This window comes from Vulpes lagopus, chromosome 12, assembly GCF_018345385.1.
Source record: "Vulpes lagopus strain Blue_001 chromosome 12, ASM1834538v1, whole genome shotgun sequence".
NCBI classification, from domain to species: Eukaryota; Metazoa; Chordata; class Mammalia; order Carnivora; family Canidae; genus Vulpes; species Vulpes lagopus.
The window spans coordinates 49,711,460-49,724,566 of NC_054835.1; the positions used below are offsets into that span (position 1 = coordinate 49,711,460).

General features: G+C 36.0%; 1 protein-coding gene and 1 non-coding gene across 4 annotated transcripts in view; both read right to left on the reverse strand.

The window, feature by feature from the left end:
* Positions 1-13,107, reverse strand: part of ABCA8 (ATP binding cassette subfamily A member 8) — a 74,035-nt gene that overhangs the window by 16,605 nt on the left and 44,323 nt on the right. For all 3 annotated transcript variants that reach the window (XM_041724600.1, XM_041724601.1, XM_041724602.1), the window contains 6 exons: positions 12,241-12,407; positions 8,469-8,602; positions 7,794-7,931; positions 4,380-4,487; positions 531-704; positions 218-331 (listed from right to left, as the gene is read on the reverse strand). In XM_041724600.1, coding sequence (XP_041580534.1) covers positions 218-331; positions 531-704; positions 4,380-4,487; positions 7,794-7,931; positions 8,469-8,602; positions 12,241-12,407 — 835 coding nt within the window. The remainder of the gene's footprint in view (positions 1-217; positions 332-530; positions 705-4,379; positions 4,488-7,793; positions 7,932-8,468; positions 8,603-12,240; positions 12,408-13,107) is intronic.
* LOC121474312 lies at positions 3,362-3,468 on the reverse strand. The gene has a single exon (XR_005983330.1). It is a non-coding gene; the product is annotated as a U6 spliceosomal RNA (small nuclear RNA).

Here is a 13,107-nt window from a genome sequence, read left to right on the forward strand (position 1 = left end):
AGTCCCACATCGGGATCCCTGCAGGGAGCCTGCTTCTCCCTCTACCTGTGTCTCTGCCTCTCTCTGTGTCTCTCATGAATAGATAAATAAAATCTTAATAAAATAAAATAAAATAAAATAAAATAAAATAAAATAAAATATTTTTAAAAATAAAGAACTAGCTCAGAGTTGTGTATTTAAACACAAAAAAATGAATGTTTACAAGAAATATACTTACCATACAGAAGCCAAAAGACCAAATGCCACTATTTCGTTTCCCCTTGCGAAAAATGAATGAAATCACATATGTCAAGAAGATAAGTGAGGTGGAATAGCCAACAGCACATGGGATCTGAAATCAACAGGAATGGTGTGTTTAGTGAAAGACAAATGCAGTCTAAGAAAACAGTAGGATCCAAAAGATTGTCAGAGCACAGTGTTCTACAGTTATTTCACTAATGACAATTTAATATCAATGAAAATAGTTTACACCTTCAAATTTTTTCATTAAATCATACAACAATATTTGTTCTATGAAGATGGTCACTTACTTGTATAATCTGACTTATAATTTCAAAGAAAGGCTCTTGGAGATTTAAGCTGTAGTCTATTAAATACATAAGAAGGAAGACCAAGCAGTACATTGGAACATCCACCAGTGCCTGCCCAAACCAGTAAGCAGAAGGGAAGAGGCCCGAAATCCGTAGCTGGGACTGAATTTTGTTCTGATTAAAAAAACAGCAGAGATACAAAGTGGTATTTAAATTTGAGGTTTAAGAAAATGTGGATTATGTAAGGAAATATTCAAACAAAATTTTCATATGTAATAATTCTGCATCATTCTATAAGCATCATCTGGACCAAGGGATATGGATAATTCCAAACATAAATGATCAGTTTGCTGCTGTGACTAACAACATTGATGTTCATCACACACCTGGCAGAAATATGTGAAAGAAAATCTAAGTATTAATGCTGCAGGAAACAAAATAGAGATTAATGATGTATGGGAGCATAAATCAAATTACCTCTCAGACAGGAGCCTCATTTAGGTAATTAGAGACCATCAGCAAATTAACTATCTTTTTAAAAAATTATTTATTTATTTGGGGGGGGGAGAGAGAGAACAAGCATGAGTGGGGGAGGGAGAGTGGGAGAAGCAGACTCTCTGCTGCAGAGAGCTGGACGTGGGGCTCCATCCCAGGACCCTGAGATCGTGACCCGAGCTGAAGGCAGATGCTTAATCAACTGAACTATCTAGGCATCCTGAATTTAACTATTTTTGAAGGAGAAAATATATTTGAAATTGCCTAATTTATTATAATTGCTTAATTTGTGCCAAACCCCACATCACTTGATAAGTAGTTTTAAAATACGTGATTTGGTATGTTTATTCAGAGTATGACAAGGAATATAAAATACATAATATTTATGAATGTAATAATATTGATGTACATACGTATAAATATTTGGAAGGATAATAAACATTTGAACATGTGCTATGCCCAAACGACCCTAAGGTATCACTTACTTAAAAGAATAAAGCTGTTTTACATGTATATAAAAAAATATTATATATATCTATGTATAATTTAATCATAAATAAATTATAGTATTTTATGTATGTAAAATATATAATCTTTGGGGAGACAGACTTGTGCTCTTCCTATATAATAAATATATATGCAAACTATGTGGTTAGATAAAGGGGGCTTGAAGCTCTAGGATTAGTTAAGCTTGCCTAGGAGAGAATGAAATGTAGCATGAAGAGAGCTCTAGGGGCTGAGATCTGAGGAATTCCAGAATTTAGAGACAATGGGAATGAGTTACAAGTTCCAATGGAGGCAGACAGACAGTGGCCAAAATGTTGGGAGAACCATGATGGAATTGTGGCATCACGCTGGCCAGAGAAAGAAAGTGTTTGCATTTCCTCTGGGAGACATTTTTTAAGTTAGAACTATGTTAACACTAAGGTGACTGGCAATCCTATCAGGCCAGCAGATGGCATTCCCCAAGATTCCTGGAGGTTCTACACCAAGAAGGGAATAAGGACTTGGATAGCACCCCCTTCTCTTGGACAACAGAATTACTTTGGAGAAAGGGAGAAATCGAAACAGATAAAGATGGCTATGCACGGTCATTTTCAAAGTTACAAAAATGGAGCCACTAAACGATATTCTATCAAGATTTGTAAAGAAAGCTAATGCAAGTTGGCCTGGGTTGATTAGTCATGGAAATCCATCATCCTATGACTGCCACTCAAAAGTTGTCTCCGCTCCAGAGCTACTGAAACAGAATCTTTGTCTTACAAGATGCTCCAAATATTTGTAGATACATTAAAAATCACTGGGATTAATGAAAGAGGGTCTGTGAATGAAAATGTATAAATAGATCGTCAGTTGAACATTGAAATTTACTTTTTATCCAAGTGCTCACGTTTTCAAAATATCATTTTCTCTTATTTCAAGGATCTCTTTTTCATTACCTTTTTTGAAATGCAATTTTGAAACAATGCAAAATATCCCTATTAAGTATACAGTTGCATGGGGTTTGACAAATTCATGTATTCTTGTATCACACTCATCACCCAAGTATTGAGCATATTCATTACCCACCCCTCCCCGATTTCCCATACTCCTTTGCAGCCAATAGCCTTTAGCACTGATTACAAGAAACCACAGGTCTGGTTTCTGTCACTATGAATTTATTTTACTTTTCTGATAATTTCATATAAATGAAATCATTCAGTATTTACTCTTTTATGTCTTCATTCCCTCAGTGTAATGGTTGCAAGTCGTATCCATGCTGATGCATGTTTAGTGGTTTCTTCTTTTGTATTGTTCAGTAATATTCCATGGTATGGCCACAAAAGGATTTACTTATCAATTCCCAGCTCGATGGAAATTGGGGCTGTTTCAGGTAGTTGTCTATTATGAATAAAGCTACCAAGAATGTTAACGTACCAGTCTGTATGTAGAAAGACATTTTCTTTTCTCCCAGATAAATACTTCGGAGAGAAATTCTGGGTCATACAATAAATGTATTTTTAGCTTTATAAGACAGAGCCAAATTGCTTAGCAAAGTGATCGTGCGTTTTATATTCCCGCCAACAATGCATGAGAGTTCTAGTGTCTCCATATCCTCACAAACTTGATATTAATGTTATTCATTTCATTTAAAGTGTCGAGGGACCTCACTGGGGCTATTTTCCTGATTACTCATGATACCAGCCATCTTTTTATGGGACTGTTTTCCTTCCATATATCTTCTTTGGTGAAGTATATCAAATATACTTGTTCAAATATCTTGCCCATTTTTAAAATTAGCCTCTTTTATTACTGAGATAGAAGAGTTCTTTATATTCTTGACACCATTTTTTTTTTTAAATATGGAATGCTCCACATATTTTTGTGACATCCTTGTGTGGGGACCATGTTACTCCTCTTCGTGTCTTTCCAATTTTAACTTATGTGCTGCCAAAGCAAGCACAATGCAAGTCTTCTGTTAGATGTACAAGCATTGTGAATATTTTTCTCCCAGCTGGAAGCTTTTTATTTTATCATTGGTGTTTTACAAAGAGCAAAAGGTCTTACCTTTGATGAATTCCAAGTTCTCATTTTCTTTTAAGGTATATTCTTATTCTTTCCCATGTAGGAAATAACTGCCTACCACAACATCTATGATTTATTTCAAAATAATTTTGTAGGGGCACCTGGATGGCTCAGTGGTTGAGCATCTGCCTTTGGCTCAGGGTGTGATCCCGGGGTCCTGGGATTGAGTCCTGCATCGGGTTCCCTGCAGGGAGCCTGCTTCTCCCTCTGCCTGTGTCTCTGCCTCTCTCTCTCTCTCTCTCTGTGTCTCTCATGAATAAATAAATAAAATCTTTAAAAAAAAGCAAAATATTTTGCATATGGTGTAGGCAAGTGCTAAGAACATTTTTCCCCCCCCCTCATGTCAATATCAGGTTGTTCTGGTAAAATTTGCTGTATTCCCTGGCAGTTTTACTGAAAATCAACCAATAATATCTGAATTGTCTATTTTGTTTCATATGCCCATATGACTATCCTAAATAAATGCAAAATTCTTCATTCCTACAACTTTGTGGTAATCCTTGAAGACAGAAGCATAACTCATTCAACTTCGTTTTTCTCTTTAAAAGTTATTTTGTCTATTCTAGGCTCTGCATATCCACATAAATTTTAGAATCATTCTCTATCTCATTCTCTATCTGATCAATTTATTTATTCCTATATTTACAAAGCCTTAAAAATTTTAGATCTTAGGACTTACTGCTGAATTGGCTGCTCTCTTAAATGTGTACAAATAGCTCTATGGAAAATCCTTTAATTATATTACCTTCAGCTTCTATTAATACAAAGTAATAAAGGTTTCATTATTACCTTATAATCATCAATGCTGCCCATGGCAATATAAGGAGCACAAGATGATGCCAGAATCAACCAGAATATGGTATATCCTGGGAATTCAAATGGATTACTCTCTCTCTCCTGAAAATGCAAAGAATATAGTGAGCTGAATAACAGATTAAAAATTCATTTTCTGGAATACATTTTTAAAAATATCAAACTGATTATATATATTCCTGCCTTAAGGCCCTGTTGAGGTTGCCAAACTCTTATTATCCATCCAGTTTTGAAGCTTGACTCTCGTCTTTATATGTAAATTCATGAATAAGGAAAATGACTCATTGAAGGTGAGTGAATTGATATTACAAAGTTGGAAAAGAAAAAGAGAATAGATTTGTCATTTTCTCTTTTTTAATTTTTTTTTAAATTATTTATTCATGAGAGACAGAGAGAGAGACAGAGACATAGGCAGAGGGAGAAGCAGGCTCCCCATGGAGAGTTTGATGTGGAACTCCATCCTGGGATCCTGGGATCATGACCTGAGCCAAAGGCAGATGCTCAACCACTGAGCTACCCAGCTGCCTGTCCCCAATTTGTCATTTTCTTCTGTTATGATTCTAAAATTTATTCTGATGTTAAATAATAAATAATTCATTTGAAACATTCCACTTTTAACTCCTATTTAATTATTTCGAATGTGATAGCTTGAGTCAAAAAATCATATCAGATGTTTTGTGGGCACAATGATGATAAGAATCTTTCTAGGTACACCACAAGACCAGATAAATATTGGTTGAGGGTTCAAAAATAGAGATAAAGTAGAAGACTAGAAGGGGAAGTGAAATCTCCAAGAAAAACCTTTGTACTTGGCTACACATATGGTTGCTCCTGTCTAGAACAGTCTCGGAGGACAGAAGATTCACAGACTGCCCTGAAGGCAGTTCCCATGTTACTTTCAGGATCCACATAGGTGCTGTTTGACTACACACATTACTGAAAAAAGTTATAACTGGAGTCCAGTCGTCTTCAGGCTGGCCATCAGAGAGACACCAGCTAACTACAGAAAGGTGAGACTTAATTAAGCTTATTGACCGAATCTCTTCAGTATATCTTACATGCTGGGTGGACTCTGCACTCAGTGGTAAGTCCATGACTTTGAGCAGGACAGGAGCAAGGTCTGACAATACAGAAAACTCTTACTTGAACAAGGAACTGGTAAATTCACACAGAATATGAAATTATTTGCAGGAAATAATAGAGTTTAGATGTTGGGCACATAAATACAGGTCAAGTAAGGTAGTTGCTATCAAATTCCTTGTAGCTAAAATAGAATGTTTTTTTTTTTTTTTAGAATGTTTTTATAGATGGAAGCTCAAGGCAATTTGCTCAATTTGCATCCCTCCTCAGACACCAGCAAATTGATAGGAGGTTAATAAATGAACCATAGTATATATTCTAAAATTAATTAATACTTGATGGATGATTAGAACTTTTTGCTTTAATGATTTAGTTTCTTACACATTGTTACTGAAAGGGATTTTTATTTCCTGAACACATCATGGACTACATTGTGAAAAGCTAACCCAAGATCTTGCAGGAGTGAGTAAAAATAATGGTGGGTTCTTGGCTCTTTCCATAATCAGGAAAAGACAATTATCATATGGTTTCACTCATATGTGGAATATAACAGTGCAGTGAATCATAGGGAAAGGGAAGGAAAACTGAATGGGAAGTCATCAGAGAGGGAGAAACACTATGAGAGACTCTGGAGTATAGGGAAAAAACTGAGGGTTGCTGGAACGAAGGTGGGTGGGGGTAGCAGGGTACCTGGGTGATGGGCATTAAGGAGGGCATGTGATATGAGGAACATGGGGTGTTATATGCAACTGATAAATTACTGAACACTATATCTCAAACTAACGATGTACCATATGTTGGCTAATTCAATTTAAATTAAAAATATAATGGTGGATTCATTTATATATATGTGGGTGCCTGGTCCTTAGCCATGTATATTATCATAAAACCCAATAGTGGAATGGAATATAGATAATTTGTTGAACTCTGACATTCATTTATGCATTTAACAAATTAATTAGTGCTTAGCATGTTCGAGGCCCTATCTCAGGTATAAAATTTTTTAAAGATTTTATTTATTTATTCATGAGAGAGAGAGAGAGAGAGAGAGAGAGGTAGAGACATAGGCTGAGGTAGAGGCAGGCTCCCTGCAGAGAGCCTGATGTGGGACTTGATCCCAACCACTGAACCACCCAGGTGTCCCTCATGTATAAAATATTATGTAGTGTTAAAAATACATGGTCTCTGGGGATGCCTGGGTGGCTCAGCGGTTGAGCATCTGCCTTTGGCTCAGGGGGTGATCCTGGGATCCAGAATTGAATCCCACATTGGGCTCCCTGCATGGAGCCTGCTTCTCCCTCTGCCTATGTCTCTACCTCTCTCTCTCTCTGTGTCTCTCATGAATAAATAAATGACTCTTTTAAAAAAATACATGGCCTCTGTGTTCAAAGAACTCTCTAAGAGGAAGAAATATATTTAGGAAATAATCAAAAAAGAATAATTACAAACTCTAATAGGTATTCAGGTTTGTATAGAGTCAAATCAACTGGGCTTTTTTTTTTTTTTTTAAAGAAATAAGGATTTCCCCTGTCCCCCCAGGTATGAAAAAGCTGGTTTGGTAGGTCTAGGGTAAGCTCAAATAATTAATATTTATTATTTATTATAAGGAACTAGAGTAATTCTAATGTAGCCAGTCTGCAATTTTGGCCTGAACTTTGTCCCAATTTTTTTCCCTTTCTAACATTTCTAAAAAAAATAATAAGACCTGTTTCATTTCTCTTTTCTTTTTTTCTTTTCTTTTTTCTTTTCTTTTCTTTTCTTTTCTTTTCTTTCTTTTCTTTTCTTTTTTTCTTTTCTTTTCTCTTTTCTTTTTTCTTTTCTTTCTTTTCTTTTCTCTTTTCTTTTCTTTTCTTTTCTTTTCTTTTCCCCTGTCTTCCTCCTAATTTCCCTCCTTCCCTTTCCTTTCCTTCCTTCCCTCTTGTTGTTTTTGTGCTGGTTTCAGTGCTGTATAAGTTCACTTTCATTACCTCACATTCTCCTTGAAAAGATATTTTATTAGTTCTGTTTTTCATTATAAAAATTGAAGCTCTGGGGGGACTGGGCTGGCTTAGCTTGTAGAGCATGTGACTCATGATCTCGGGGTTGTGGGCTCAAGTCCCACGTTGGGTGTAGATATTACTTAAAAAATGGAAGCTCTAAAAAGTGTATTGATTTTTCACACCCAGGAGCTAGCATGAATCCAAATGGTAATTTATTATGCAAGAATTTACACAACAAGAACAAGATCGCAGCACTTCAAAGAGGGGTGATCTGGGAGATCCTGTGGGAAGACAGTCCAGATTCCTGATGGAGGAGAGTCAATATACTTACACTTGAAAATGTACTTCTGTCAGTTTGGATATGTGCTGATGGTGTAATCATTCCAAGTAGCGCATTACTAATGATATCCATAAGAACTGGGAAGCAATTTAGTCTTTTGGTATTGCACGCTAATGAAAAACTGTAATTCTAAAATATAAAAAGCAAGGTTATAAATTCTCAAAGATCTTCATTTTTTTTTTTTTTTTGCTGAAGTGGTCAAAATTCAATATTTTAATGAAAATATTGTGGTTTAAAATGATGTCAAATAATCAAATAAAAAAATACCATATAAGTAAAACAAAATATGTATGTAGGCTGTATTTAATTTTCAGAACCCCAGACATCTGGCTTAAGGCTAGAATCAACTATTAGTGTTTAAGAATAAAACAGAGGTTTCAGAATATATGTATTATAAAATCCCTGAGAGGAAATCTGAGTTCTTTGGACTTAAATATGCACTTGACAGTGGGTATTATACAGTATTTATTCTGCTAATACACACAGTTTGTATTGTTAGACAATGACTGAGATTGAATTATTCAACATACTAATGACTATCTCTGAGTAAGTAGGAAATGAAAGCAGTATTTGTTTTTCATTTTGTTTCCTGGAGAACTGAGTATCTTGATATTATGTTAGCTTTCCACACCTTTGAGAAACATTATGAAACAGACACCAGCATACCTTTGTATTACCAGATACTGTGATGGCTCCATTATAAGATGGGTCATCCAGGCCATTTTTAGTTCCAAATACATCTACTTCCAAAGCTATGTTCTGATGCTCCACAGAATGTATAAAGTCATCAATGCTTGTCCCTAAATTATAGTTAAATATATTAGGTATATCACAAAACTTAGAAAATGAATATCAAGTTGTACCGTGAAATTATAATTAATGTCATTATGTGATCCTTACTGTAATATGGACTTGTCAGGATATTTTCCACCTAAGAACATACTTGCTACTGTGAATTAAGACTCTATGCACTTGTCATGGGGTTTACTTTATAATATGTTTATTTGTTTCTGATTATTGCTAACGTGAAAGATAAAAGTCTTTTTTAGCACCATATGGTATTTGGTGCTATATTTTTCCTAGACTATTGAAATGAGTGGCCTTCACAGTTAAAGTTTTAATGACACAACCTCCACTAATTAACCACAAAAATTGCTAAATCTCACTTTACTACTTCTAGATTATTAATTGACTTTAAAAATGTGTCTTGATATAGGAAGACAACCTGTTGGATGAAGACATGAAAAGCTTTGTAGACCTTCCCCTAGAAAAGCAATCACAACTTGAGAAAATTACTAAAAATCCAACAAGTTAAAAATCTCCTGATTATCTTAGAGGCATACAGAAAATAGAAAACAATAATTATTTAAGAAAAATGTAATACACTGGGTAAGAACACCAAGAAACTGGCATTTGAGCCAAAACCTAGACATTCACTCCCTATCCTCGATTAGTATGACAGAAGCTCCACTCTGACTGGATCTGGTCAAGATCCCAGGAATCCTTCTTCTTCCAGCCCAGTCTAGGGCTATAGTTTTTTCCTGGAAAGAACTGGATCCTTGAAGACAAGGATAATTGGGCCTTACTATTTTTGGCCTCTTGTGCCTAGGATAGAGCTTCCATATTATGAATAGAGGATGGATGGAAGAAGAGAACTCTAGACCTTTCACTGCCTGGGATGGAGTTTTTGTAACCTGGGACTGGAAGGAATGAGAAAGGTTGGTGGCCATCCTTTCCCAGGATGATAACTAGATAGCCACTGAAGTTGCATCCTTTCTTCACACCATACACAAAAAATTAACTCAAAATGGGTCACAGACCTATATATGAGAACTAAGAATACAAAAACCTTAGAAGAAAGTATAGAAGTGAACCTTTATTATCTTGGGTTAGATAAAGCTTACCTAGATATGACACCAAAAGCACAAACAAGGAAAAAAAAATAAGTTAGACTTCCTATGAATTAAAACATGAGGCTTCAAAGGACACTAATGAGAAAATGAAAAGGCAATCTACAGGATGATGTTTTTTGCAGTTGATTCTTATTATTCATGGTACATATATTCTATAAAGTCACCACAAACACTGAAATAGTGAATTCCTTTTTTTAAAGATTTTATCTATTTATTCATGAGATAGAGAGAGAGAGAGAGAGAGAGAGAGAGGCGGAGGGAGAAGTAGGCTCCATGAAGGGAGCCCGACATGGGACTTGATCCCAGGTCCCCAGGATCAGACCCTGGGCTGCAGGTGGCACTAAACCACTGAGCCACCCGGGATGCCTGAAATAGTCAACTCTTAATTATTGCTCCTAAGGAAAACACAAGGTTAGGTTCCTGTGAGCTTCTGGTCACAACAGTTTCTTTGACCAACCCATGTATCACCACATTTTATATATGTTTTGGTATATATATTGTTGATTCATGCACATTGATCTCACAGCCAGTGGCACTATAACTCATACCTGAACAAAGCTTATTTAACACACGTATTTTCTCTGTAAGGTACCTCACAGCCTTCTTGACTTAGGGACACTGGAAAGCTATTGGGAATGGGAGCCTTTTTCAACAGCAAAATCACCAACAAAAAGCATGAAACTGTGAAAAAAATGTGGCACTAAATAGACTACAGAAAGGATACTTATGTACAGTATTAGAACTTAAACAAGAAGGCAGTGTGCACTGTAAGCACAGGGAAGGGAGGTGAGGAGCCTCTGATTGCACCAACTCACAGGCAACTCCCAGTCCCCTCTTGTTGATGACCTTGCCCAACACTACCTCCTCATGACCACTCTTAAAGCCCCCTCTTCTGCAATGGGCCCTGAGCAGTCAGCAAGGAGTTTCCCTAGCATGGAGCTGGCTCCTGTGCTAGCTACCTGGAGCACTGGCATATGCCAATGATTCCCAAAAGCAGTGACACATTTTTCTACAAGAGCCTATGATCTGAATTACTGATTTATCAAGTCCCCTAAGCTGGAGTTTGGATCATCAGGGTGTTCACTTGTGTCACATGATTTAATAAAGATGACACATTACCACTCTCATCAGTATGAACACACAACATTCTATTTGGAAAACGTAGAGTCATTTCAATGTTCAGTAAGGGCAGGAAAAAAAAAGAAAAAAAAAAAAAGAAAAAAAAAAAACCTTGTTCTACCTCAGGTGCAAAGTGTGTGCCCAGTGACTCAAATTTTCACTTCTCTGAGCATGTCTGTGAATGGCTATGAGAGAGCCATGAGTATTGGTTTTGCTACTGACTAGACAAGTTTGCAAATACATCACCTGTGAATAATGAGGATCTATTGCAACTAATCAGAGACTTGTATCTAGAACATATAAAGAACACTTAGGACTCAATAAAAAGAACATACAACCCATTTTGTTAAATAGGAAAAAAAGACACTTCTCCAAAGATAGATACACAACTGATCAGTAAGCACATGGAGAGATGCCTACCTAAGGTCATTAGTGATTAGTAAAATGCAAATCAAACCACAAGATACTAGTTGATTCAAACTATGATGAGTATGACAAAAAAAAAAAAAGACAGGAAATAACAAGTTTGGGTGAAAACGTATAGAAATTGGACTCCTCACAAATTGCTGGCATAAATATAAATTGGAGTAGTCACTTTTTAAAAGTTTGACCATTCCTCAAAAGGCTAAATATAGTCACCACATGACCCAGCAATTTCATTTCTGGGTTTTATATCCCAAAGAAAGGAAAAAAAGAGTTCATATAAAAACTTACACATGGACGTGTATAGGAGCATTATTCATAATAGCCAGTTATTGGGGAAATATACCCACCATCTGATGAATAATAAATAAAATGTAGTACATTCACACAATAAAATATTATTCCACAATTAAAATGTTAAATATTGAAACATGCTACAGCAGAGATGAACCTTGAAACATCGTGCTAAGTGAAAGAAGTCAGTCATAAAAGATCAAATGTTGTATAATTCGACTTATATTAAATGTCCAGAGTAGCAGATCTGTAGAAACAGAGAGAAAATTTGTGGTTTCTCAGAGCTGGAGACGGAGTGAGTGAGAGTGAGTACTCACAAGTATGGGACTTCTTTTTGGGATGAAAATATTCTAAAATAAGTTGTAATGATGGTCACAATATTCTGTGAAATACACTCAAACCTACTGAATTGTACACTTGCAATAAATGAAATAGTACAGGAGTTAGATCACAAGATGTTACAAATGCTTTCATTTTGCAAACAGCTGCCAGGAAATATTTTTCTCCTTGGCAAATACTTTCCTGATTCCTTCTCCATTTTGGGCTTGTATTCATCATCCTCAAGCCTCATGAACAGTCTTATGCTGAAGAAGTCAAAAGCTCATTTTTCCCCTCTCATGTTTTATGTTTTATAAGTATTACTTGTAACAGTGAATGCATTTGGGAATGGTGTATTCACCACAGAATACCTGTTTTATTGATGATCAATAGTTGAGTGAGAGGATCACGTGGTTGTTGTCCAGGAGCAAGGAAGTATAAATGAGGAGAAAGTTCCCAAGTGTAGCTCATTTCATAAATTCTCATGATGATATTCTCCAAAAGAAGGGGGCAAATTCCAATTCCTAGAATCAAGAAACTACACAGAAGAAAAATGCCAGCATGAATGCACAGTCATTTCTGAACCTTTTGGAACCATCTGAACAGATTATGATGTGATGAGATCAAGAAATTATGAAAATTAAACATAGAGCTCTCTGAGTCATTTCTTGAGCATTTCGTCCTTTTCCTACCTCTTAATTAAAGATGAGAAAATTAGATTTATCCTTTGCTCACTTCTCTTGTTACTCTCTGGTCCCTGCATATCCCACACGAATCCCTTTAACTGTGCATGCGGATTCTGCTTCTCTCCTGAGACTCCGGTACTTTGCCCTCCCTTCCTGCTAGTTAATCAGTCAACGCTCTGTACTCAATTTTCTTCACACCTACTCCTTTTCACATAGTTCCTATTTCTTTAGTGACAGCAGGATTTCTTTAGTCTCCAGGCTCAAATTTTCTTTTCTTTTCTTTTTTTTTTTTTTTAGAACAAAGCCTTTTTTTAAAAAAAAAATTTATTTATTTATGATAGTCACACACACAGAGAGAGAGAGAGAGAGGCAGAGGGAGAAGCAGGCTCCATGCACCGGGCAGGCTCAAATTTTCAATTATTCTTTACTCTTTATTCTCCTATATTCTCTATTTAAAATAAGTTGATTTTTTTTTTAATTTGAGAAAGAGAAAGAGAGAGAGAGCAAGAGAAGAAGCCCATGAGTCGGGTGGGGAGGAGCAGAGGGAGAGGG